Source organism: Mauremys mutica, chromosome 5 (assembly GCF_020497125.1).
Source record: "Mauremys mutica isolate MM-2020 ecotype Southern chromosome 5, ASM2049712v1, whole genome shotgun sequence".
Taxonomy (NCBI): Eukaryota; Metazoa; Chordata; order Testudines; family Geoemydidae; genus Mauremys; species Mauremys mutica.
The window spans coordinates 102,421,441-102,448,759 of NC_059076.1; the positions used below are offsets into that span (position 1 = coordinate 102,421,441).

Genomic DNA, 27,319 nt, shown 5'->3' on the forward strand with positions numbered 1-27,319 from the left:
ACTAAAATTTACTGAAAAAATCAGAAAACGCTGTAGATAGTCCAACTATCCTAGGAATGCGTAAGAAAATACTATGTAGTTCTTAAGAAAAGTTTAATTATCAAAGTCTGTGTAACTCGTGTGTGTGTGTGTGTATGTATATAAAATGTAGCAAACTAGTATTCTGGACTAGTTAAAGCCTGATCATTGTATATTCTAAGTGGCTGGGTGTTAGATGTTGCACCACTGGGACAGGAAAGATGTCAAGGGAGCAGCTGGGAAGAATAGGCTGCAGTTTATATGGGCAATGTCTGGGGAAACATTAATCAGTCACTAAGGAGTTACAGCTGAGAGATGAATCAACATGAGGGAGCTGGGAATTCAAGTGGTTATCTGCACTGAAGATTGACTGGAAACCTGCCTGAGTTAAACCAAGAGGGAAAGCAGCAGATTGGAGTGGAGACGTCTGAGGAGCTGCCTGAGCAAGAAATGGTTTTATGTATTGATTTAAACTATAGTAGAAGTCAAACAATCTTGTTTTAGAAGCTACTTTTAAAAGACGTCCAATCTGAGGAGTCAGTTTTTTATATATATATATATGTGTGTGTGTGTGTGTGTGTATTTATGTACATATGTATGCTGGCTCACTCTGCACATGCTCAGTTTATGGTTGGCCTGTCTTTCTGTTTTCGAGATACAACCTTCAAATGTAAGTTTGATGTACACCCCACCCCACCCCATCAACAATAATGCTGGAAACTAAACCCTTCCTTTCTACCTCCATTTAGCTGGATATGAGTGCAATTCAAAGCTTAAATGGGTTCATTTAGATGCTTCCATCATAAAACAGGAGCATATTGTGGGGTTTGGGTTTTTTTGTGTTCCAAAGAGTGTGGGAAACACAAGAAAACTGAATGTTAAAGCTATGCTAATGTAATAAAGTTGTCAGATCAACTTTTGGAAATGCAAATGTTCCTAGAGCAATGTTAATGCTCACATGTTGTACACCTTGAATGTTTTGTGGTATACTTTTTACAACAAACAGTAATAAACTAAACATTTAACAAGAAAAAATTAGAGGGAAAACGCTAGGTGTATGTAGTATAGCTGATTTCAGTATTACTGCAAGAATCTGAAAATAGCATTCCTTCCCTTTCTTTCTTTAACTGAGGAGCCTCTTCTTGACAGTACACTAATGCAATTTTTGCATGTACATAATTTCTGTCATGAAAGATAGGCCAAAGATACTAAATCTTACACACAGTTAAGGTGCAGTGCATAACAGTTAAACTTGTGACATTAACCATAGAAAATGTTATTGTAGAAAATATATTGTTGGTTATATTTCAAGGTAATCAATTTTGTTGTCTATTTTTTGGTATTGCATTTTTTCTCTTATGCATGTGGATTTAATTTATTGTCTCTGGAGGCTGCCCAATAAATAGTTAGCTGAAGTTTATTTTTTAAATAGGGAAAAGTGAAAATTTGTGAAATACTTACCTTTAAATAATTTGGTCTTTATTTGGAAGCATTTGAGATAACCTGTCCTTGTATGCAAAGAAGAAGTGCTTAAATGTCATAGTGGCACCTTTACTACTGTGGGGTGTCGCGTTCCTGATTTTATATTTGCAAAAACGTTGAGGTAATGTAGCAATCCAAACCAAATGCATGTCTCTATAATTGATTTCTTCTTTCCAGGAAATCTGCAGAAATGAATTCTTGGCTTTTGAAGAAAAATTTGAAGATAAAGAAGTGACTGGAGAGCATTGTCTTCATGATAAATCATGGTATTACTTATGAATTAAGGACAAGTTTAAACCTATTGTCACACTTGTCATCAACTTCTTTATTGAAATATAGTAAAAATGGTTGACTTGCACCTCTGGGATCACAATCAGGATGGCATAATATGTTTATGGAGATCTGACCCCTCCCCAAAATCAGTCTGAGTTTGTATTCTATGACAATCTGGGAACATCTGCCCCCCGATTCCTGAACTTTGTTCAGACTTACATTGATGTAGTTTGAATTACCTTGTTCTGCTGGTGGTCCCTCCCATGAAAGCAGGGAAATTGTGAACTTTATCTTAGATATTTTCTAGGGGGCCATTGCCTGCATGCTACCTTCATCTTCCCTCCCCCCCAACAATGCCAATACTTATTTTTGGGGTGGGGCTGTGATACTTATCTGATGCTCCAGCCCCAATCTACAACATATGGGAGCTGTCAACTGATGCCAATTTGCCCACTGAAGATTTTAAAAGGTTGACCTGGTCTCACTTGGAAACAGAGACCAGGCCACAACCCCAAAGGCATGACTGGTGTCCAGTATGATGAGGACAATGAATTCCCCTTTAAAGTTCTCCAAAATACATAGAATCATAGAAGATTGCAGTGGGAAGAGACCCCAGGAAGTCATTCCAACCTCCTAATGAACCAATAAGTATTGTGTTACTGCTAAACAGTGATTGGGCATGGTAGGATTCACTCTTGGTCACTATTAAAATAAATGTGGTTTGTTTCAGTGTAAGGTCTCTAACCTCATAGCAATTTAGAATGACTGTTTACAATAATAATTATTATTACAGTTTTGTTTATTTATGCAATGTACTTATTTAATAAACCAAGAGTAAAATTCTGTTGTTTTCTTCTAGTGTATTTAATATCCAGAAAGGGAAAGCATCATCTGAGGACCATGTGAAAAATGAATTGATATCTCAAGAGGATACATTTATGTTACCAGAACAACTTGCTAGTGAATCTGAATATACTACTGTGGAAGAATGTTCTCCGTATTTAAGAACAAAAAACCATAAAACCCAAAAGTATTCTTCATTCCCTACTAAGAACCGAAGCAGAAATCTGGAACACTCTGTTAAAGAATCAATTGATTTTCTGCCGTTTGATGATAAACAAACTATCACCCCGAACGATTCAATAACACCATATGCCTGTTTTTATGGATCGTCGGTAAAGAAGGTTAAAGCAGGGTGGTTGGATAAACTATCACCTCAGGGGTATGTAGTATTTTCTATTATTATTTAATACATCTTATGTTTGCATGTTATGAAAATGAGTTATATTAGTCTATAGTCCAAATAGGGGGTAATTGTTTTCTTTTGGGAAAAAGTAGGGTTTATTGGGGAACAGATGTGAACATTAGTAATAAATATGGTGTAGTTTTTTCTTTTGAATTCTTTTCAGATTTTGAAATAATGTTGCTCATTCCACAGATTGATTAATAGGCGCACTTAAGGAAAGATAAGTTTTTAATGAACCAGTTAGCAAGCACTTACGAATTACAGCTTGTGAATTCTGCGATAAATTGTTATTGTGTCTTATCCTGAAACTTTTTAGAAAAGTTCTTCTTTGGACCACAATCAGAAATACAATGGACTCTGGTGTTGTAAGATTCCATTTACCAGACTTGTTGTAGGTACATATAAAAATCGCTTCCTAGATTGGAAGCATTGCTGTTTCTCAGGCTTTTTGGTTCCGCTGCTGCCCCGTCTTCTGATCTGATTCATAGATATATATTTTTTTTTAAGTTCAGGAGGCACAATTTATTTTCTGGTCTAACCTTCTGCAAAGCACACACAAAAGAACATCATCCATCACCTGAAGCCCATAACTTTTTTGAGCTACAGTATGTTTTTTAGAAAGACATCTAGTCTTGATTTAAAGACCACAAAAGCTGGAGAATCCACTATATCCTAGTTAAATTGTTCTAATAGTTAATTACCCTGTTAAAATTTGCAGCTTTTATAATATGAATTTGACTAGGTTTATTTTTTTAATAATTGAATCACTTTCCTTTTTACCTTCTTGTACTATATTAAAGAGTGATCTTTCCCATGTATGGACTTGTAGACTGTAATCAGGTCACTTCTTAACTTTATCTTCAGTAAACTAAATACATTAAACTTCTTTAGTTTTTCACTTTAAGGCAGGTTTTCCAGACCTCTGATCATTCTTGTCTCTCTCTTCTGAACTTTCTTTCAATTTGTTCACACATTTTTTGAAGTGTGGGCACCTGAATGGGACACGATATTCCACTAATTCATAAAAGCAGCAAAGAGTCTTGCTCCAAAACGTCTGTTAGTCTATAAGGTGCCACAAGACTCTTTGCTGCTTTTACAGATCCAGACTAACACGGCTACCCCTCTGATACTTGACACTAATTCATAGATTCCAAGGCCAGAAGGGGCCATTGAAATAATCTAATCTGACCTCTTGTATAACACAGGCCACAGAACTTCTCCCAAAAAATCCTTGCAGCACATTTTTTTTTTTTAAAGGAAAAAATATCCAATTTTGATTTTTGAAATTGTCAGTGGAATCCACCACAACCCTGGAAAATTGTTCCTATGGTTAATTATCCTCACTGTTTTAAAAACTCATGCCTTATTTCTACTGTAAATTTGTCCAACTTCAACTTCCAATCATTGGATCCTGTTATACCTTTCTCTGCTAGATTGAAGAGCTGACTATCAAATATTTGTTCCCCAGGTAGGTACTTATAGTCTGTAATCAAGTTGCCACTTTACCTTCTCTTTGATAAGCTAAATTGAGATCCTTGAGTCTATCAAGGATCTATCTATAAAACATGTTTTCTAATCCTTTAATCATTCTCAGGGCTCTCCTCTGAACTTACTATTTGCAAAAGATATCAAACTGGCATAACATTAAATAGTTACCAGAGCCGCGCAGAACACTTACGTTGTAATTCATGTACCAGTGAACTGAGTCATGTGCTCTATTTAAACTCCAAGTATGTGTCCCCTACTTCCTTAAGAAAAGCTGTGTAACAAGATACTAAATAGAACTTGTACCCTGAGAATTCTATTTTATGTTCATTGCAAATCTGGTACTTAAAATTAGAGCACAATTTTTCTCTCTCCACTTAATTCTCTAGAAATTATAAAGCCAGTCAGTTTACTTGGTATATAAAACTGAATTTCCTTTTTCCTCTGTGCAGCATGTTGAGATAGTACTTGTACGATTTACTGACATTTTTAATGGAAACTGGATTTTACACAGGCCTTTTCAGGTTGAGAACAGTTATGATTTATTGTTGTCATAAAATACATGTTAGTTAATTAAACCGGAGCTGCTGCTGTTTAATTAAAGTTTTGATAAACTCTCACAGTCTACTAATCTTAAAGCAGAGCACACATTTAGCAGAAAGGGAAATAATGTTGGGAAAAGAGATTTTAGAGAGGGGTCTCATTCTTGCTTAATTAACTGTTTAATAGGTTTTAGAATTGAAACTCATATACAGATAACTAATGGGCCATCAACATTTTTAATGAACAGAATGGACTATTTCAGGTTCATGAAATTTTTTTAAAATTTATATAGAGTTTATCATCTCCATTTGCTCTTATTAATCATAGAATATCAGGGTTGAAAGGGACCTCCGGAGGACCAATCCCCAACTAAATAAAAAATACACATCATGTTAAATCACTGCAGTTAATAATGCATATATTTTTTTTAAAATGGAATTTTGTTTGATAGTGGACTTGGTAGTCCATGGCCTTGAGTAGGTGCAAACTCTGGGAATAGGGGTGTGGATGGTAAGTGGCTTGTTGGTCATGCAAACTGTATCCTGAAGTGCCCTTTTTGGGGGGATGGCAATAGGGTGACCAGATGTCCTGATTTTATAGGGACGATCCTGATATTTGGGGCTTTTTCTTATATAGACACCTATTACCCCCCACCCCATCCTGATTTTTCACATTTACTATCTGGTCACCCTAGATGGCAATGAGCCAGTTGCTACAGGTTCTCAAACTTCTCTCTTGGGGCTCCAAGCAGAGGTGAAAGTAGGCCGGTCTGGTCCGGCGTACCGGCAAGAGCCAGTTCACAGCCGACCATACTGGCAGGGAGCAGCTTCCCCCAGCCAGTGATTTAAAGGTCCTGGAACCCCGGGCCCTTTAAATCACTGCCAGAGCCCCGGGATAGCGGCGATGGCCAGGAGCCCTGGGGCTTGGGCAGTGATTTAAAGGGCCCGGGGCTCCCAGCAGTGGCTGGAGCCCCAGACCCTTTAAATCACTGCCCAAGCCCTGGGGCTTCTGGCCGCCGCCATAGCTACTGCTACCATGGGCCTCCGGAGGTGATTTAAAGGTCCCAGGGCTCCCAGCCATCGCTACTGCAGCCGGAGCCCCAGGCTCCTTAAATTGAGATTTAAAGGCCCCGCCTCTTGTGGTTTGAGGCCTTGCCCCCTGCTCAGGACTCCAGTGTACCAGTAAGTCCTTTAAGTTACTTTCAACCCTGGCTCCAAGGCACCTAAAACCTTAACTCTGTCTCCATGAGGAGCAGCCAATCCTTGATCCCCTGTAACTGTGGATCCTGTGTTCCTTTTCCTTATGACTTCTGGGAACATTGAAGATGGGACAGCAGCAAGCCGAATCAGGGAACATTCTCACTTTTGCTGAGAGATTCCCAGGAAGGAGTGTATGCCTCATGATAGAGGACTGAAGGGACAAGGGTGCAAATAATTGGCATGGACCTGAAAACATGATTGCCTGCACTAGTTCCTGAGCCCACCTGGACTTCAGAACTTTTTCAGGAGTCCTAGTATATTATTATTCCAGCTATTTCTTCCTGTGGTTCTCATCTGAGAGGTTTTCTTTCCACTGTCTCTGTTTACTTTGCAACACTTCTCATGGTGAGCTCCCATTTTTCTTTAGATTAAGAATCTGATTTAGCATTCTTTGGATGATAGCAAACATTTTGATGAGAGATTGAATAAAGGAGTATTGGGTGTTTTCAGAGACTTCTGTGGCTTTGGCATGTACACACATAGCTTTATGTGCAATAATAATTCTATAAAATGTACAATTGATTTGAGTAATAATTCATCAAAGGGGTTCATCTTATGGTGGGCGCCGGAGGGGGGCAGGCTTTTAAAGGGATGTTATCAACATAAAGAAACACACACCTATCTGAAATTCTTCTGTTGTTACAAACGCCCAAGTTTCTCTAGAACAGTTTTGGGAGAAATTGTTGTTTCTTCAGTTTGCTTATTTTTTGCACTTGAACACTGTATATTGAATTACACTGTTTGTCCTATGTAGATGGTTAGTTTCCCCATTTGTGTGTGTCGAAACAGCAGCATGGATGACAAAAAGATGTAGGGTGAAATCCTGATTCCATTGAGGTCGATGGCAAAAATCCCATTTATTTCAATGGGTCAGGAGTTTGTCGTTTTAAAAAGCAAGAAAATGTGGCTGTAAAACTGCAGAGTTTCAGAAGTAGAATGATTTTAACAGTTTTTTTTTAAAAAAATACTGAAGATAAACTGGATAGTTTCTTATTAACCCTTGCAGTCTATTATTGCTGTTTATAAACAGCAGAGATTGAATTTACAGACTGATATTGGTTGTCAGATCCCTCCGATAAAGAATGACTTGCCACCCATTCTCTGAAGTTCACCTGGGGACCAACAACAAAATATTTTAGCTGATCAGAACCATCATGACTGATCATAAGGAGATAAATAGTGTTAAACATCAATGTCCCAGGCCATTTAAGGCTTTGTAGATGATCAACAAGTTTGAACTGAACCAGAGACATTTATGTCAGCCTTTTCCACATGATTAGTAGGCAACTGTGTTTTGCATCAGTCCTAGTTTTTGAGGTATCTTAAATGGTAGATTCAGACTGGAAGTGATGGAGGCAAAGTTACTTTGGCAGAGTCCATGTTGCAGAGGAAGGATTATGGTCTCTTGGCCAGCTGAAGATGGTGGTAAACAGTCTGGGAGTATTTTATCAGTACCTCTGAGCTGTGGTAGAGTGTGGCTTATGCTGTTGAGTGGTGGTTTCTTTTAGGGTATGTCTACACTACGAAATTAGGTCGATTTTCTAAAAAGCAACTTCTATAAATCGATTTTATACAATCGATTGTGTATGTCAATACTAAGCGCGTTAGGTCAGTGGAGTGTGTCCTCACTACCATGGCTAGCATCGACTTACGGAGCAGTGCACTGTGGGTAGCTATCCCACAAATCCCGCAGTCTCTGCCGCCCATTGGAATTCTGAGTTAAGCTCCCAGTGGCTGATGGGGCAAAAACATTGTTGCCGGCGGTTTTGGGTACATGTCATCAGTCGCCCCTCCCTCCATGAAAGCAACGGCAGACAGTCGTTTCACGCCAGACACCAGGGCGATTAGGAGAGCACAGCAAGGCGTGCTGCACATCAGAGAGGCTTTGAAAACCAGCCAGGCTTTGGTGTGACAGTTGTGTGTGTTTCTCCTTGATGCAAACCTGCCCCCTTTGTTGATTTTAATTCCCTGCAAGCCAGCCACCCTCCCCATTTTGAAATAAAGTAACTATTGTTTTGAAACCATGCATTCTTTCTTTCTCTCTCTTTTTAAAAAAAAATTAATAACGGACAAGGTAGCCCGGATGGGGTGGGGGAGGAGGGCAGGGCAAGGCCACATTGCTTATTGTAGCCACACTAAAAATCAAACTGTTTGAATGACAGCCTTCTGTTGCTTGGGCAATCCTCTGCAGTGGAGTGACTGGGTGCCCGGAGCCTCCCCCCCGGTGTTCTTGGGCATCTGGATGAGGAGGCTATGGAACATGGGGAGGAGTGTAGGCGGTTATACAGTGAATGTAGCAGGGGTCTGTGCTCTTGTTGGCTTTCCTGCAGCTCCAACAGACGCTTCATCATGTCTGTTTGCTCCCCGATTAGCCTCAGCATCGCATCCTGCCTCTGCTCTTCGTGCTCACGTAATTCTTTCTTGGCCTCTGCCACTGAATGCCACAGCATTAAGCTGTGTCCTATCACTGCAAGAGGACTGCATGAGCTCGGAAAACATGTCATCATGAGTGCATTTTTTTTGCCTTCTAATCTGTGATAACCTCATGGATGGAGATGATAGGGGGAGCGTAGAAACATTCTACGCTCTACGATTCTGCGGGGACTGCATGGTCACCTGTGCTGCTGAGTTCGCCACACTGACCAAACAGGAAATGAAATTCAAAAGTTCCCAGGGCTTTTCCTGTGTACCTGGCTAGTACATCAGAGTTCAAAGTGCTGTCCAGAGCGGTCACAATGGAGCACTCTGGGATAGCTCCTGGAGGCCAACACCGTCGATTTGCATCCACACTACCCCAAATTCGACCCAGCAAAGTCAATTTTAGCACTACTCCCCTTGCCAGGGAGGAGTATAGAAGTTGATTTTAAGAGCCCTTTAGGTCGACGGAACAGGGTTGGTTGTGTGGACGCAGTCATTTTTAAATTGACCTAACGCGGCTAAATTCGACCTAACCCCATTGAGTAGACCAGGCTTTCACTTCCTGTCCCACTAGTGGGATGTACTGACATGGAAGTACAAGTAGACTTTGTCTGCAGGGATAGGGAGATGGGATGTGAGAGAAAACATCTTGCTTCTTCCAGATCCCCCATGTGGTTTAAAATTCATTGCCTACTAAGTTGTAAAAGTAAATTACTAAAAGTGCTTCAGTTTTTATTTGTTAATATTATCAATATAACCAAAAAAGGTGGTTGTGATAGGGAAGATTATAATGTTGATAAAAATATGAAATATATCATAAATAAATTGGCAACACTGCACCTAATGGTAGTGATCATTCTTTTTTCTTGTATCTGAAACCAATATTTGAAAATATTGAAAAGATAATGTGGCTGAACTGAAAAATGAGACTGTTCTAATTTTGTAAATGTTTAGGCCTAAATACTTCCACTCTTCCTATTGTTCTCTATTTGCTACTGGGAACTTTTCAATGTGGTACTAAGTTGCTTTTTATAATCATTTACAAATATTTAATTTTTAATTTACAGAAAACGTATGTTTCAGAAGCGCTGGGTTAAGTTTGATGGAGACACTATTTCTTATTACAATAATGATAAGGTAAGCACCTCTGTGTGTGTCTGTGTGTCTGTTTAAATAAGTATGGTTTGGTTTCCTACCGTTTAACTGGAAAGGTAAAGTGCAGATGAGCTATGCTCACTGTAACTTAAAAGAATAAAAAAATGAATATAACTTAGTATTTGTTTATAACTTGTTTCTAAATAGTATTTTCACTTGCAAAATATTAGGATGTGACACTATATTAAAAGTTTGAAGATACTGTTGGGATCTTCAGCTAATATTTCCTTTTTTCTGATCCCCTTCCTGACCTTTCCAGAGACGTATTCTCAGAACTTCTACAAAATAATCAGGAGACGTGTGTACTGCAGAAAATCTGCAAAACTGAACAAGATCATGCAAACCACACTGCAGGGATCAAATTCTATTTAGCCGATGGTAGTGACTTTTGTCCTGGCTTGTCATGGCAAGCTGAGCATGATGGATCAGCACTGATAAGCTTGAAAAAGGGATTGAATTCGGCACACATTTTTTTCATTAATCAGTGTGTGGTTTCTGTTCCTGATTTTAACTTTCTTCTGGGAATCACCATATTGGACAAGACTGACTAGCTTTTATCTCAATTGGCTTGTATATAAAGCCAACAGTATTCTAAGCTGTATAGTGCTATGGAATTGGGGAGTGGAAAGAATTTCTTCCTGACCCTCACTGGCTATTGGCTTATACTTCCAAACCTGAGAATTGATGGCTGCTAAACTTTGCCACAGTGAGTGTAAATGAAGCAGCTCTTGTTACTCCCACTACTGTCCTGTGTATGTGTGTGTTGTCTTGTGTTGAAAAATCTTATTAAACTATTTGTCTTGGCAACTGTGAATTCCATAGGTAAATTATCTTTTGATATATGTTGTACAAAATAACTTTTTACCCATTTTAAATTAGTTGCATCAGCTTTTCATCAAAAGACTTCTTGTTCCTTGTTGAAAACTGGTTATATAGGAGTTTTATGTAATGTTTCTCTCTACTACTCTTCTAGATCACTGCTAAATATATTGAACACTATCAGTTCCAGGACTCATCCCCTGGGTACATAGATAATTTGATGCTGAAAGTTGGCCATTTATTCCTGTTCTTTGCTTCCTATCTCTCAAGCAGTATTCACCCACAAGAGAACTACCTCTTGCCCTATGGTTCACAAGATCCTGAGCTTCTTTTAAGTAGAAGAAAATGAACTGAACTAAACTCCAGATCAAGACACACATCTGTGTGTGTGTATGTGTGTTGGGGCTGAGAATGTATGGATGTGAGTTTATTTGAAACACCAAGAGCATTTTCTGGCAAAGAAACAATAGGAGTGCCTGGCTAAAACAAAACACCAGTGACCAAGTCCATCTCTCTTTGCAAAGGCTGTGACTTTTCTGAAAGCTATGGTGGAGACCAATAATCAAAACTCCTGTAGGGACTTTATTTAGATCCTTAAGAACAAATGAGAAATTTATAGCACAGAATGGTCTGATATACCACCAGGGCATAAGAACTACACTGAAGGGGATAAGGAGATTAGACAAAAGCTGAATGATTTCTTTTCATGAATCGTCACCATGAAAATTAATTGGGGGTAAGGGAGAAGGCCTACCCAAGATTACTTTGTTACACTCCATGTAAAAGTAAGGCATGATCAGGGGGATGGAGAAAGTGATAGAATAATTTCAAGATTCAGATGGCAGTGAATCACTAGTCCTAGATGGCATTCACTCAACAAAGTAAAGCCACTAACAAAGTAAAGCCCCTAACAATATAGAGAATTCAGCATTTAACTGAAGCGTGGTCACCATTGTAACTAATGTGTTGAAGAGAAAAGGTGCTAAAACTGACTTTATTATCAATTATTGAGCCATACATCTATACTAGGTAAAACAATCAAAAAGATAACTGAAGATAAACACTTGGGATGAGAGCCTCCCTGCCACCTCAGCCTTTACTACATTTGGTGCAGGAATGGGAGAAGCCAGTCATAAGGATGCCTTCTGAGGATCCCTCATAAACCCCAGCATAGGTGGGAATGTGTTTTGGGGAACAAGGCAATAAGGAGCCTATAAAAGCCTGACTTCACATCTCCTTAGCCCTCGATTCTTCTCACCCTTGGATTAGAAAAGCATGTTTTTGCTGGATACATATGCAAACTGACCATGTGACATAGTCATACTTATGCAGATAATTGCAGAGCCTGTAGATCTCTAACTACACTAAATATCTTGACAATGAGGAGTCTGGTGGCACCTTCAAGACTAACAGATTTATTTGGGCTTAAGCTTTCGTGGGTAAAACCCCCCCACTTCTTCAGATGCATGGAGTGAAAATTACAGATGCAAGCATAAATATACTGGCACATGAAGAGAAGGGAGTTACCTTACAAATGGAGAACCAGCGTTAACAAGGCCAATTCAGTCAGGGTGGAGGTAGTCCACTCCCAATAAGTGATGAGGAGGCGTCAATACCAAGAGAGGGAAAATTGTTTTTGTAGTGAGCCAGCCAGTCTCAGTCCCTAATCAAGCCCAAATTAATGGTGTTCAATTTGCAAATGAATTGTAACTCTGTAGTTTCTCTTTGAAGTTTGTTTTTGAAGTTTTTTTTGTTGCAGGATGGCTACTTTTAAATCTTTTGTTGGATGTTCAGGGAGATTGAAGTGTTCTCCTACTGGCTTTTGTATGTTACCATTCGTGATGTCTGATTTGTGTCCATTTATTCTTTTACGTAGAGACTGTCCGGTTTGGCCAATGTACATAGCAGAGGAGCATTGCTGGCACATGATGGCATATATCACATTGGTAGATGTTCAGGTCAATGAGCCCCTGATGGTGTGGCTGATGTGGTTTGGTCCTCTGATAGTGTTGCTAAGGTAGATATGGGGACAGAATAGGCAACGGGATTTGTTACAGGAATTGGTTCCTGAGTTAGTGTTTCTGTGGTGTGGTGTGTAGTTGCTGGTCAGTATTTGCTTCACGTGGGGGGGCTGTCTGAAAGCGAGGACTTGCCTGTCTCCCAAGGTCTGTCAGAGTGAGGGATAATTTTCCAGAATAGGTTGTAGATCGTTGATTATGCGCTGGAGAGGTGTTAGCTTGGGGCTGTACATGATGGCCAATGGTGTTCTGTTATGTTCCTTGTTAGGCCTGTCCTGTAGTAGGTGACTTCTGGGTACCCATCTCGTTCTGTCAGTCTGTTTCCTCACTTCCTGACCTGCCCATCTACTAATGTGATATATGCTATCATGTGCCAGCAATACCCCTCTGCACTGTAGTATCCGGGTTCTTTCCAGTAGTGTGTTGAGCATCATGACTAAAATCTGTATGAGTATTTCAACCTCTCACAAGGGAGAGAATTATGTGTGCAGTGTTTCTTGTAGGGTTTTGTTTTGAGATTTAACTGCAGGCTGAGGATAACAGAGATAAAATGCAGTGTTTTATTGCCTGTAAGCCCAAAAGTCACTTTTATTAGTTATTCCTTTATTTTAAAATTGATCTAAAGAGTCTATGTATATATAGAGTCTTATCTTCATGGTGGTGCTAACTAGAGTGTGGATAACTCAAACTAACACCTCCCAAGTTAACATAGATCGGTTGAGAACAGTCACACTCAAAACAACACTCAAGAAACACAGTGTGAATTTTATTAGCTGCACAGAGTAGCTGCATTTCTCAGTCCAGAGCACTTGAACTTTAACCCATACTCCTGACAGGGCAGCTCGCTCAAGTTTAAAGCACCACTTAACTTGAGCTAGAGATTTTTGATGGGTTTTGGGTTTGGGGAAACACACGAGTTATACCTGGAACCAACACTGCAGTGAAGACAAGTGTTCAGTGTGCTCCTCTGTGCAACATCTTCAGAAATACTCTGACAGAGAATGTTTTCTGTATTTTAAATGTTTAGTTTCATACTGTTTTCACAAATACTAACACAAATTAATAATAAGCAAATCCATGTTGTGAGGTGCCAAACTAACCAGTTTTATGTAGCTACTGCTAGTCCTTGGCAGCTTTTAACTACAAGCAGCATTCACAGATATATACTAATGCTGGGTAAATGCTGAGAAGTTTAAAACTATTTCTGTATTTTATCTTGGAACATTACATATGCTAAATTGCCTTGTCTGCTTCACTTTAATTGAGAACTTGCAGAAGGTGACAGAGTGAGAAGGAGAAGTTTGCCAAATGGCAAATAAGTTAAAAGAAAAATAAAGGGGTGGGGGGAGTGAGGGCGTTGTATGTGTGACACCCCCACACACTTATACTCAGTCCTTCTAAGCAGGAGGGTCTTATCTAGTTTTCTGAACCATTTTCTCTGACCTTGTTCAGCAATAACAAACCAGTAGAGTGGTTCTCTTTTAATAAGTACACATTTTTTTTTCTCTCATACCCGAATATAATATATAAAGAAAAATGTCCAATTTCCTGCAAGCAGTCATTGACCTTGATACTGTTCTTCACTGAGCCACTGATGCTGCTCATTTCTTATATGTACATATGCTTGAGCAAGCTAGTGTGGTGAGAGCAACATCCTGTGTGGTTACATCCTTAACTGAGTGTGGTTAAGCGGAGAGAGTTTTATAAAAGGAAAATGCAATCTGAGGCTGCTTTTCAACTACCAAATCTGCATGTTTTTTTGTCTCAATGTGCTGTCTGTTTCTGACGGAAGGAACTACAATTCCACAAAACCTAAATTATAGTAAAGCAAAAATGTTGGTATGGTAAGGTTATTTCAAAAGTGTGAGGAGCTGGGACATATTAATTAGAGCTGTATTGAAAATGGTAAATCCGTCTTGTGTATGATTTCAGAATCTGAATTTCATTCTGATTTGGAATGAAAACAAAAAATGTAAAAATTATATGTAAAACAGAATGCAGATTGTTGTTGTTGTTGTTGTTGTTATTGAAAAGTCAAAATGGTTTGTTTTGAAACAAAATTCTGCCTATTGAGCTGAAGGAGAGCTGGGAGAACTGGCTCAGACATTGCTTTCAGAGTCTGGGCTGCCAAAGTGCCAGGAGCCTGGAAGCCGGGGCCCCCAGCAGTTCTCCAGGCTGGCTGCTTAGGAGCCGGCCAGGCAAGCTGTCAGGGAACCAGGGAAGGTTCTCTCAGGGCTGTGTCTGGGTTCTGTCAGACCTAAATCAAAATCAAACCACCTCCACAAAAAGGCTAGATTTTGATGAATCTGCCTTCTCTGACAGAAAACCCTTCCATCTGAGAACTTCTGACCAGTTGTGATATTAATATGGGTTCTTCTGGTGGGGAAGGAAATAGCTGAATCTTTCTCATTTGATTGCTTATCTAGAAAGGTTTCTGAATGGCTCGAAAATTGTCCTGATCAGAAAAGAATTTTTTTAATACTAGGCGTTTATTTCCTGTGCATGAGAAGTAGCTTTTGACAAATAATTGATAAACTATTGCAGTTTCATTGCATTTACAATATGTACAGAGTGCCGCTGGATGTTAAGTTGTGTTGATTTTGCACCATGCTAAAGCTTTACTTTTCACTTTTCTATCAGCTGATACATGCTCAGAATCTGTCATTTGTGTTTACCCACCCTAAAACATAGTTTGCATTCTCCTATCTAGAAGCCAGATGAGCAAGCTCAATTCCCTCAGTCCATTGTGGACTTTCAGTCTCCTTGTGTAGGTTCTCGTGCTATACCAGAGGGTCTCTTCCTCTCAGATGTAATAGTTAGTGTAACAGCAATTACTTGAACTTCCTTAGAGATTTAAAAACACCATATCAGGTTTTGTTAAATGCATCGATCTTCTAGTGAAAGAGTGGAGGTGAGTTTTCAGCCGAGGCAGTCTGCAGTAACTTTAATTTTGGGATATTATTCCTGTATTGGGTGAGACTGTGTTAAAGTTAGTCATTTGCTCTTTCTGCTGCCTCAAATTCAGGTGAATAGATAAAACCCAAGCATAACAAGTCTAAATTCAGTGTCATGACCATGTGAGTGTGCATGTTTACCTTTCAACTGTGGTAGTCTGTTTCAACTCATGAGAGGAAATAGCATAAGGTTGAGGGTGGAAGTGGAGGTGAAGGTGGTAAGTGCAGCTCAGGTGCTTTGCGTGATATAATCTTGTATCACATCTAAGCCCCAGGAATCATAAGTGAGAGGGGTGTTCTAGGTAACTTGTGGCAGAGAGAAAAGAACCATCTGTACAATGTTAGTTTGCTATTGGTTGTGTTTCTGCTGCTCACATTTGTCCATCTCTACCTGCAAACACCTAGTAGCTGTATGTTCCAAATGTCTTGAGGTGAAAAAAGGGCTGGTTATGCCAATGAGGCATAAAGGCCTGGGGAAACATAACAGTGTAAGACCTATGTAAATGTGCATAAAAAGAATGGTTTAATGCATAGGGCACTGGACTGGGATTCTAAAGTTATGGGGTCAGTTCCTGGCTCAGTCACAGACTTCCTTGGGCAAGCCGCTTCTTTATCTACTCTGTGTTCAGTTCCCCATATTTAAAAGTGGGGATTATATTTCCCAAAGTCGCAGGGTTTTGTGATGATAAAATCCAACACAGATTGTGAGGCATTCTGAAATTATGGTAGCGAGGTCCATATAAATATTTGGAGTGATAGATTTCAGCAGCATTTGTATATTGTCCTGCATATGTACATTTCTGTTATGCAACTCAATAGATTAACAATCTTTTGATTTATAAAAGTTATACAGTAAGACATCTGCATGGCACTCCAGTGCCTTTGACATAAAATACAAAAAAAATAAAATAAACTGAGAGTAGTAGCCAACCCCACCAAGAGCCCCAACACAACTAGGCCTACAAAGTCTCTCTACTCCCAATGCTGTCCTTTGGGATCCCTTCCTCTGCGCTCCTCCCTAAGGGCATTGTAAACCTGGATCTGTGTGACCTGTGCTTCTGGACTCAGGATGTCCAAGCCCATGCTTTAGTGTCCACTCTGCATTGTAAACCTGGGCTTACAATTGCTGGGCCTGGGTGTCTCAGCCGTGCAAATGCTGAACTAGCCAGACCTTTTGATTTAGTTCTGAGGCTTGAGCTATGCCCTTGCTACAAAGTGATAGGGCTGGGATGCAAGTCTCAGCAGGCCTTGGACTCAGACCCACCTGCCAGTAGGAGCCTAGGCCCTTAGTCTTGAGTGCTTGCTGAGCTGAATCAGACATGTGTGGACGGTAGAGGGGGTTGGACTCAGTGACGAGCTGCCAAAATCTTAACAAAACTTTTTTTTTTATAAAAAGTTCTGATTTAAGGGATGTGCCACAATATGTATTTTTTGTACCAATAGGGTTACCATGCGTCTGTATTTTCCCGGGAGGAATTTTAGTAAGTACCCACCACCTTGCCCGCAGCCAGCCCCTGCCACACCCCCTGCCCTGCCTGCAGCCACCCCCTGCCACACCCCCTCCCTGCCCTAGGGTGACCAGATTACATGAACAAAATATCGGGACACATGGTGGGGGGGCAGGTCCGGAGCGCCGCCGAAGCAAAAAAAAAAAAAACCGAGCCGGAGTGCTGCCGAAGTGGGGGGGGGGGGGAAAGCAGGAAAAAAGCCGGGTACTCACGGGGAGAGCGGCTCGGAGCAGCAGGACGCAGCCCAGGCCCAGCAGAGCAGCTGGGGACCCACCAGGCAGCAGCAGGAGCTCCAGGGCCAGGGGTCGGGGGAGCAGCAGCAGCAACAAGGCCCGTGCCCAGGGCCAGGCGGCGGCCCACATGGCTCCCGCAGCGCAGCGCTCCCAGCAGCCAGAGGAAGAATTCCATCACTTCCTGGCCAGAGACCATCAAAGCCGCAGCTCCGCCTCGCAGGGAAGCGGGTTAACAACCGGTTCTAAAACTGCTTCAAAATTTAACAATCGGTTCACGTGAACCAGCTCCAGCTCACCACTGGTTGGGCTCAAACCTGAATCTGGGTTTACAATGCAGTGTAGATATACCCTAAAGTCTGAGTAAATAGATACTCCTTGTAGTATGCCCCATCTGTCAAAAGACCTGGACTCTTTTTAGGTAAAGGAGGGGGAACTTTCCAAATTAGAAGGTCCCTGATGGAGAACATTCTACCACTTCCCTGCTTCTTAATTTTTTTATTTTGAGGGGACTGTAGTATGAAAGCCATTGTTGATTGCAATACTGGCAACATGGCACATGGGGGAGAGTGTCTTAGGACAGCTTAGATAAAACTCATCTAAGGTTACCAACAAAATAACTAACTTGAACATAAAGGATGGGATGAACATTTTTATTTTATTTTATTTTATTTTATGTCTGGTTGGAGGGGATGGTTTAAACCATGAGCTACGTTGGTAAGAGGAAATGTAACATTTTAGCAATTTCTAATTGCAAAACTCTTTCCATCATCAGCCTGTCTTTTCTTGTGTTTGGATGAAGTACAAGAACTTTCAGTCCCAAAGTCAATAGGAATAGAAGTGCCATCTCTAATCTGCCAGTAAAAAACACATGGTCTTACAGCAGCTGCGTAGCTAGTCATAGCTACAGCACCAGTTCTGGTAACTAGAGTTACCAAAATCTTTCCATTTATAAATTCCTGTTCCAAGTTGCTCAGAAGTTCCTAAAACTTGACCTTCATTAAAATTTGCCCGGTCTGTTCTCTGCCCTGAAGGGGTGTATGTTTTCAATTTTGGCAAAATGCATTTGTGTTTCTTGCTCCCAATGTCCAAAATGTGTTACCGGGAGAGGAGAGAAACAAAGTATAAAGAAAAATTATTTTTTAGCAAATACTATGAAATAAGAATAGTTGTTGGTCATATTAGCAATCTGATAGAGTAATGCTGCTACAGTACCGAACATAGCCAGTAGATGCCTGCAAACACCGGAAAATAATTATATCTGAGTGCCTTTAGAAAGGGGATCTGCTATTGGAATTTGTTACCTTATGATTCTATTTTGTGAACTGTAAAAAAAACTTTAACGCAGCACCCAATTTTTTCTGGCAAATGAATAGCTACTGTGTTAAAATCCCTTTTCAAAGAAAATATAGCCTTAATGATGTGTTTGTGTGTAATCTTTTATTTCATTGTGCTGACACACTAAGATTAAATTACCAAAACAGTAGTGCTTCACAAAATTGTACAAGTGTTTGCTTGAAATAAAATGTCATTTTTATTGCATCATTATATTTTCAATATATTGCAATTGTCCGAACAGCCTTCATTGAATATATGTGTATTTAAAAGGGAAAAACATGAGACATGTAGGCGGTCTTTACATAAATCAGTAATACAGTGAATAAATAGAAAATATATCCAGTGGGCGCTCAGCATTTAACCTTAAAAATGATACATTGAGTACAAACACAGAGGATAATTTTATTATAAAAAGATCTAGGTGGAAAATTATTGTAACTAGGATTTTTTTTTTTGTGGGAAACGGATTGAACCCTTTCCAGTCAGAAATATCTTGCTTTCTCACTTGCTAAATCCCAGTAGCATATTTGGGTTCTAATCAGAAAGCAGATTGATCTAAACCTAGAGGGGTTAGAAAACCCCCAGCTCTGAAGCCAAGCTGGTTTTCAGAAGTGCATTCTAGATCAGGGGAGGGCAAACTATGGGCCACATCCAGCCCACCAGCTGTTTTAAGCTGGCTCTCGTGCTCCTGCTGGGGAGCAGAGTCTGGGGCTCGCCCCGCTCTAGCCGGGGAGCAGGGTCAGGGGCTGCTCCATGTGGCTCGTGGAAGCAGCCACATGGCCCCGCTCCAGCACTGCAGCCGGGGAACAGGGTCGAGGGCTGCTCCACGCAGCTCCCAGAAGCTGCAGCATGGCTCCCCTCCAGCTCCTATGCGCTCCATTGGCCCCCTCCAGCACTCCAACGGAGAAGGGACATGCCGCTACTACCGGGAGCCACTTGAGGTAATCACCACCCGGAGCCTGCACACCGAGCCTTTCCCCACACCTCAACCCACTGCCTCAGCCCTGAACCCTCTCCCGCCCTCCGAACCCCTCAATCACTGGCCAGAGCACCCTCCTGCACCCCAAACCCTGCATCCTCAGCCCCACCCCAGAACTTGCATTCCCAGCCGCAGCCTGCACCCCTTCTGGCACCCGAACCCCCGGCCATATCCCTGACCCCCCTCCTGCCCTCCGAACCTCTCCGGCCCAGCCCAGAGTACCCTCCTATACTCCAAGCCCCTCATCTCCAGCCACACCCCAGCCCGCACCCCGAGCTGGAGCTTTCACCCCACTCCCCCTGCCCCAGCCCAGAGCTCCCTTCTGCCCTCATTTCTGGCCACACCCGGAGCCCACACCCCCAGACAGAGCCGTAACCCTCTCCCGCACCCAACCCCAAATTTTGCCCGCCATACAATTTCTATTCCCAAATGTGTCCCTCGGGTCAAAAAGTTTACCCACCCCTCTTCTAGATACTACTATCCTATCTGATTTTCCTGCATACCCCCCCCCCCCCCACTCACACACGAACTTGAATACCTGTGATGTGTGCTCCCATTGGTGTAAGGGATGGCTTGACCTTGTTGTTTTAAAAAAGCAAACAAAAAAGCTAGAGTTGTGCTAAACTGTGGTAAGCTTTCTCCACCCCCCGCTCTATTTTGGGCTTTCTTATCCCAAACGCTGTTTTGGAGCCAGAGACCGCCACCCCCACCAAATCAGAAGTATTAAGACTCCCAGACATTTTGCCATGTTAGGGAGAAGAGAACATCTGAGGTTGGAAGGAGGTTCCCTGGTTCTTAATTTTTTTGTTACTGTTCTGCTGTATGGTCCCCTCTATCTCTGTCTCCATTCCAATCCCAGACTAAAGGTTAAAATCTATGCATCTCCTGTTCTCACTGACCAACTATGTGGAAAATACCTTCCTGGTGTTATGATGTCTGGGGCCGGGGGAAGCTGACTTGGTTCTTCCCTGAAACTGTTCAATGAGTCAGGTTTATCTGTGTAGCTGATGTTTCCTGAAGTCGTAGAGATACCCAAGACTGTGGTAAAACTAGGGTAAATTACATTTGTCTACTGTCAGGCTGACAGTGGCATTTTGGAATACAGAGTTTCATGTAATTGGAGTTTATAAAATGTGGTTTTACTGTATATTAGATAATATACCTGTATTGAGTCAAACTCCTTCTAAGAAAGGGGCAGCTGTGGATAGCTACATAAGGGTGAAACTGGTGTTATGTAGCAAATTCTGAGGGAGCAGAAGTACTTTGGTAATCAGTATGACTTATCAATAGAAGTCGTATTAACTATTTCTATTGTTTTTTATATAGGAAGTTTACTCTAAGGGAATAATCCTGCTCTCCGCGATAGTTACAGTCAGAGTCCATGGGGAAAATAAATTTGAAGTTGTCACAGCTCATAGGACTTTTGTCTTCCGAGTGGAAAAGGAAGGTAAGCAGAGCACATATTTAAATGACAACTGCTAGCAGATTGTATTGGTGGCTATAGGTAAATAACATTCCTAAAATCAGTGTTTTTGTATGCATGTTTTCACACTTCCAGCAAGGGGTCACTGGGATCCAGCTATCTTGGGCTCAAATGTTGTAGGTTTTTGTGAGAGAACTTTATTCCATACTCCCTGGATAGGTTACCTCCCAACTAGAGGAGAGACTGTTATCAACAGTCTTATGATTCCAAAGTTAGTCTAAAGGCCAAGTCATTGAGTACTGTATTGGTTAGGAAAAAAAGAGTATTTTCCAGCAGGGTTGTGGTGTGTGTGTGTTTTTTTTTGTTTTGTTTTTTTTTGAGATGGCATAAAGCAATTTTTTTCTGGGTATTCTTTAACATTTATTAGAGCTACTTATAATCCCTGTACTTTCAGCCATCTGCTCTGAGTTACTGTTCAGTATAAAAATGACAAAGAGCAAAGTGAAGTTGATGGCTTGGATGTGGAGATCGACAAAATCTGGCATGGGTTTTCTGGTGGCTTATATTTAATGTCAAATGTGCGGTGTTTCCAATGAGGTTTTTGATAGTGAATAAGGTTAAATTAAACTAGAGGCCATAGAAATTTCTTGTAAATTTTTTTTTATCCACCTGTAGAGTGTATTATGCAAAATCAATACCAAAAATTGTGTACAGCTTGAGTTATTTATGAAAAGTCCAATAAAAATGGAATATTAACTAGAATATATTTATTTATTTACAGCAGTGTATACTAGCACCATTATAGTTAAAAGTCTGTCAGCATTTCCATTATCAACTCCATTTTTTATGGGGTTATAGCTTGGCTATAAACATTTGCTCCAGGCTATAACTTTGAGTGCAGTATCCTAGCCTGTGGTATCCCAGCCTTATCAGGTTTGGCTCAAATCATTTCAGGCATTTTTACATTGTTGGCTGGCTTCAAAATAGATCTGCAATTTTTTAAAAGATTTTTTGTTTGTTTGTGTTTTTACTGTTGCTCAAAAATATTTTCATTGTAACATGAAATTTTGTAGGGCCATAATCTGCATTATGTACTAATGCCTTTGGATAATGAGAAAACAGCATCAACTATTTTTTATTTATAATTTTTTTAAAGTGTTCCTCTGTGTGCCCTATGACGAACTTTTTATATGGGTTACAAATTGTATTTTTCTTAAATGTGCAACCCTCCCTTGACAGAACAGCCTGCTTAGGCAGCTGTTGATTTACTGTTCTAAGTAGGTTTGGGACAAATCAAATGGTCCGTACCAATAACTAGAGCCATTTGAAGTATTCAGTAATTTATACACCCAAATTCCCTTTCCTGTGTATGCACAAACTATTCTTGAACCAATCTCAACTTGCATGAATTTGATCACGGCTGAAAAATATTCAGGGGATGTTTCCAAGGGTTCCTACCATTTGTAGTTTTGCATAAAGAATTCAAGAGCAAGATTTTTCAAATATATTTCAGTCTGAGGCTTGCTTGTGAACGCTTCACTGTAAGAATATCAGAGCACGAATGAACTTTGTTTTTGGTCACCTAAGTTGCATGTTGTTGTTTCTGTTTCTGGATTGGTAGACCATAACGCTTGATAAATAGAAAGTGGGTCTAAATAAATCACAGTTCTCTGATTCTCTCATGGCTTGTCTAAACAGGTTTTGCTGCACTTTAGTTAAAGTTAGTTGGATAGACAATTCCCCAGGGAGGTTAGGAGCATTTCCTGAAGAGTTACTCTATGAAGACGTAAGGAGACATAGGGCACTGAGAGTATTTTAAAATATTTTCCTTACCTGCTTTCCACAGAAGTATTATGCTCTGGCAGACATGGATCCCAGGTTTTTTTGGGGAAAGAAGAAAACTGGATTTAAAAATGAGGGGAGGAGAAACTAACTGTGAAATAAGTTTTTTGTGAGCTGCTTACAGTAGACTTTGCATACATTTTTTTTCTTGTTCCAGATGCACAAAGTTTGTATGTGAGCAGTACTAATTGTGAAGACTTAACAGTCTTAGTACTGGGACAGGAGGTTTAAGACAACTGTCTCATATGGTAAATGTACACTGCAGTGCATGGTTAGACATGTGCACTAGCTCTGCTTGAGATAGAATGCTCCAAATAGCTGTGTGGCTGGGTGTAACATGGGCAGCGGCTCGGGCTTGCTGTCCAAGTATGACAGGATTCCAGGCAGGTTTGTGCTTGGATGGCAGCTCAAGCTGCCACCCACGCTACATCCAGCTACACGTCTATGTTGAGCGTGCTAGCTTCAGCACAGCTAGAGCATATCTGTCTACTTGTGCTGGGACGCCCAGCTTCAGTGTAGACATATCCACAGTTATATTAATAAGCAATGTCCCACTCCATTTTGAAATCTGAATATGATTTGATTAGAATTCACCAATGTTTGTGGAAAACTTTTTTTTTATATTAACTCAGCTCCATCGATGACATACATGTTGAAATACTTTTTTTATGCACCTATTGATCTTTTGAACTATCCACTCTAAGAGATGTGCTTGAAACACCTTTCCTGAGGTGATCTGTCAAGCTGCTATTCTCTTTTCTTTAAGATCCCTCCATGACACCCCCTTCTAAGATGATGTTTATAAGAATGAAGTTGAACAGACATCCATGCCCCACCTTGCTGTGCACATACCTTTTGCTGAGTAACAACTTTTTGCTTATCTTTTTTGCTGTAATCCTTGTTCTGCCTCCCATGTCTGCACCCTGTTATTTTGTCACCCTGGTCTCTTTGCATTCTTTGGGATACGGATAATGTCTGTTTGCCTGTAATCTAGACTTATTATACTTTTTTAGGTGCTGTAACATAGTAGAGTTGATTAAAAAAATTGAAAATTCAACATTGAAATTTTTTCCTGAAAAAAGAATAATCAGTTTCCTACTGTTTCATAACTTATTCTGTGAATTAAATCTCCCAAAGCAAATGGAGTTAAAGCTTTCATCATAGTCCTGCCACAAGTGGGGGCAAGTCTAATAATAACTCTCATAATATTCATTATTAACATATATCTTGATCTTGGTCCTGTGTAATAACTGGACAGAGTGGATGAGTGAAGGACTGAATAGAATTGTATTACTTCAAATACTTGCTCTTGTAAGCTGTTAAATTAATAATGCATGCAAAGGGTATTCAAACAGGCATTTCCTAAATTCCTTGGGTAATGCAGACTTTTACAAGGTATACCTTAATGTAATAGACTGTAAATTGCAAAATATTTTTGCATAAAAACATTAGCTATATTATCAGTATTATATAGGCCTAAATTTTCAGAAATTCCTGCTGATTTTGAATTCCCCAGTTTTTGGATGCTGAACTTGAGATATCTTACTTCGACCATATTTCCATAGTTTGGATTCTCAGCACTTTCAGGAAATCAGGCCCTTTTAAGTTATTTCAAGCTGGCCACCCAAAAATCACTAGTCATGTTGGAGGTAATATCTTCTATTGGACCAATCTGTGTTGATGAATGAGACATGCTGTCAATCTTAGGCAGAGCTCTTCTTCAGGTTTTTCCAGTTAAGAAGTGTTTCTCAAGCTTTTTGATACAAGTGACTGGCATGCTGCCTTTCTAAACTGTGTCAGGGAGATCTCAGGGACTGGCACGAGTCCACGGACTGGCTGTTGAAAAACACTGTAGTAAAAGATATTACCTCACCCACCTTGTCTTGCTAATATCCTGGGACCAACGCAGCTACAATACCACTGTTTAGTCACATTTGAAAATTTAGGTGATAAAAGTACTGTGTTCTTGGAGAAGTTGCATGTTGACAATGGGAGTTACTGAAGTGCAGATTCTGTCTTAAGTCTTTACCTGATATATGTTCATACTTATTCTTTTTCATTCCCTTCCCTCATGGAAATATCCACAGTTAAATTAGGATAACACCCACCCACCCAGGAAAATAGTGGTTGGCATGAACGTTTATCTAATAGGGTTAGAAAAAAAACTTCCCCTCTGTCCTAGAATTGTCTAGAATAGTGATTCTAGCACTTACTCTCAATCATCTAATATAGACCATTGCCAAAGACAGAATACCAGGTTAGGTGGACTGCTGGTCTGATCTGGCATGACATTTCCTATGCAACACAGTAGCTTAGTCAAAAGAACTGGAGCACCTTCATGGGCATGTATGTGAAGACAGTGGGGAAGCTGCAACATTCCAGGAACTTGCTGCACTTGTCTAATTTCCTTTTCCTTCTCCTTAGATGAAAGGATTGACTGGATTAATACAATGCTCAGTGCTTTGAAATCACCTCAGACTCGAGCTGCTGTCACTCCTGAGAAAAGTGGATACCTTGAACTAAAAGGATACAAAGCCAAAATCTTTACTTTACTTCTGGGGAACAATGTGTGGCTCTGCAAAAGTGAACAGGTAAATTTTGTCATACATTTTTGTGAAATAATGCTTGTAAAAATGATTAAACTAGTGAGTTAGAAAATTATGCCACTTATTGGATGGTCACATTTTAGCTCTTTGTTATCACACATCATTGTTGTAGTTCTAAAAGGGATTTTAAAAGCAAAATATGTGTCGCCACCTCCATTGTACAACAGGGAAAAACAAACTAGTGATAAGCTCCAGATATCTCTATAGGTCAGTGGGAGAGATGGGGTTAATTTAGTAGATTGTTTACAATATACACATGTAGAGTAATCATAAAGACAGAGGATGTATTGTATGCAATGGCTTAGTTATTCAGACTTTTAAACAGTACAGTATGAATAGTAAGTACTTTTGATTATCTGTAGTATTTAAATAGTATCTCCACTAAATTTTAAAGAAATGTTTGTATTTTAAGAAGTTTGACTTCATCAATGTTGCTCCTGGTGCACTACAAAATTTTAAATAAACAATGTAAAATAACAAAATACTAACTTGACACTTTAATTCTGTGCATAAAATCCAGTGATTTATCCACAGATATTTCCTAGCATAATATTAGTAATGAAAAATGCAGTTCTCACGTCACACAGAGATCTTGCTGGAATTGTTTGGAAAGTCCCAAGGGGAAGGGGAAAACATAGACAAACAAGTTTTTGTTGTTGTTTTGGTTTTTTTCCCTTCCTCCCTGCAGCCCCTACTCCCAGGGTGGTGCCTTTGTACTGTCACAATCTGACTCTTTTGTTCTCTTTCAATCCCTCCACCCCGCTCTTTCACTTTGGTAATGCATGCTAAACCAGACATGGAGTCAGAGAGAGCCTCATATGCAAAGACTTGAGAGAGATACAATACCTGCTCTTTTACTGGTTAAAATCTATTTTCCCACTCAAACTTCCATGTTTCAAATAGGAATTGGGACAGTCAATAAGATTGATCAGTCTGTAATTTGCCCTCATTGCCTTCAGCTAGGCCTTCTCCTCTGTAAAGCTATCTAGATTTGTGCTGGGGCCTATCACGTGTTTGGGATTGGGTCCCACCATTCTTTCCCAGGATATGGCTGCCCATTGAGAGTCGAGAAGGAATTTCCCTCTCTTGACCCATGTGCAGTGCTTGAGGGTATTTTGTATGTAAGGAGGTCTGAGACTCACCGGGTGCATTTTGTGTGGTCGGCTATCAAAACTAATTGATCTGGGCACAAATTGTGGCCCCGTTCATTTGTTTTTACTGTGACCTTACTTAGGCTTATCCCAGTGCTAAACCATATTGTGGCTGAGATAAAGAGTGATAGCTACATCTTATTTTTAAGTTTGGTATTTATTTTCGCTAGAGAGAAGGTTTGTCCTAAAGGGTGCACTGAAGAGGAAAGGGTCGTGTTAGGTGCCCTGTGGGGCATTTAGGGCCTCCATCATGATTCAGTCATGACCACAGTACCTAGTTAGGTGCCCTGTAACTTGATATGTTTATTTCAAAAAAGGTTAAGGTCAGTGGTCACTTAAATACAAAAATTAGTCAGTCTACCAAGTAGCAATGGAAATGTATTTCATCTTGATTGTCTTCATTTCCCCCAGCAGAAAAGATGTTTTAGGTCCCAATTCTGCAACTTTTTTATATCCATGATCTTCAGGGTGGTTCCATGTGGGTATGAGATCTGCCTGAATGAAACAAGTTGCAGGACTGGGGCCTCTTATGAGTCCCGTGCAAGGTAATAGTCCAAGCAATGTCTTTAGCT

The 27,319-nt window shown here is 40.3% G+C and overlaps 1 protein-coding gene across 1 annotated transcript in view; it reads left to right on the top strand.

Annotated features, from left to right (window-relative positions):
• ARAP2 (ArfGAP with RhoGAP domain, ankyrin repeat and PH domain 2) overlaps positions 1–27,319 on the top strand; it is a 205,030-nt gene that overhangs the window by 35,724 nt on the left and 141,987 nt on the right. The window contains exons 5-9 of the mRNA XM_045020061.1: positions 1,678–1,766; positions 2,633–2,995; positions 9,792–9,861; positions 21,052–21,172; positions 25,415–25,581. Coding sequence (XP_044875996.1) covers positions 1,678–1,766; positions 2,633–2,995; positions 9,792–9,861; positions 21,052–21,172; positions 25,415–25,581 — 810 coding nt within the window. The remainder of the gene's footprint in view (positions 1–1,677; positions 1,767–2,632; positions 2,996–9,791; positions 9,862–21,051; positions 21,173–25,414; positions 25,582–27,319) is intronic.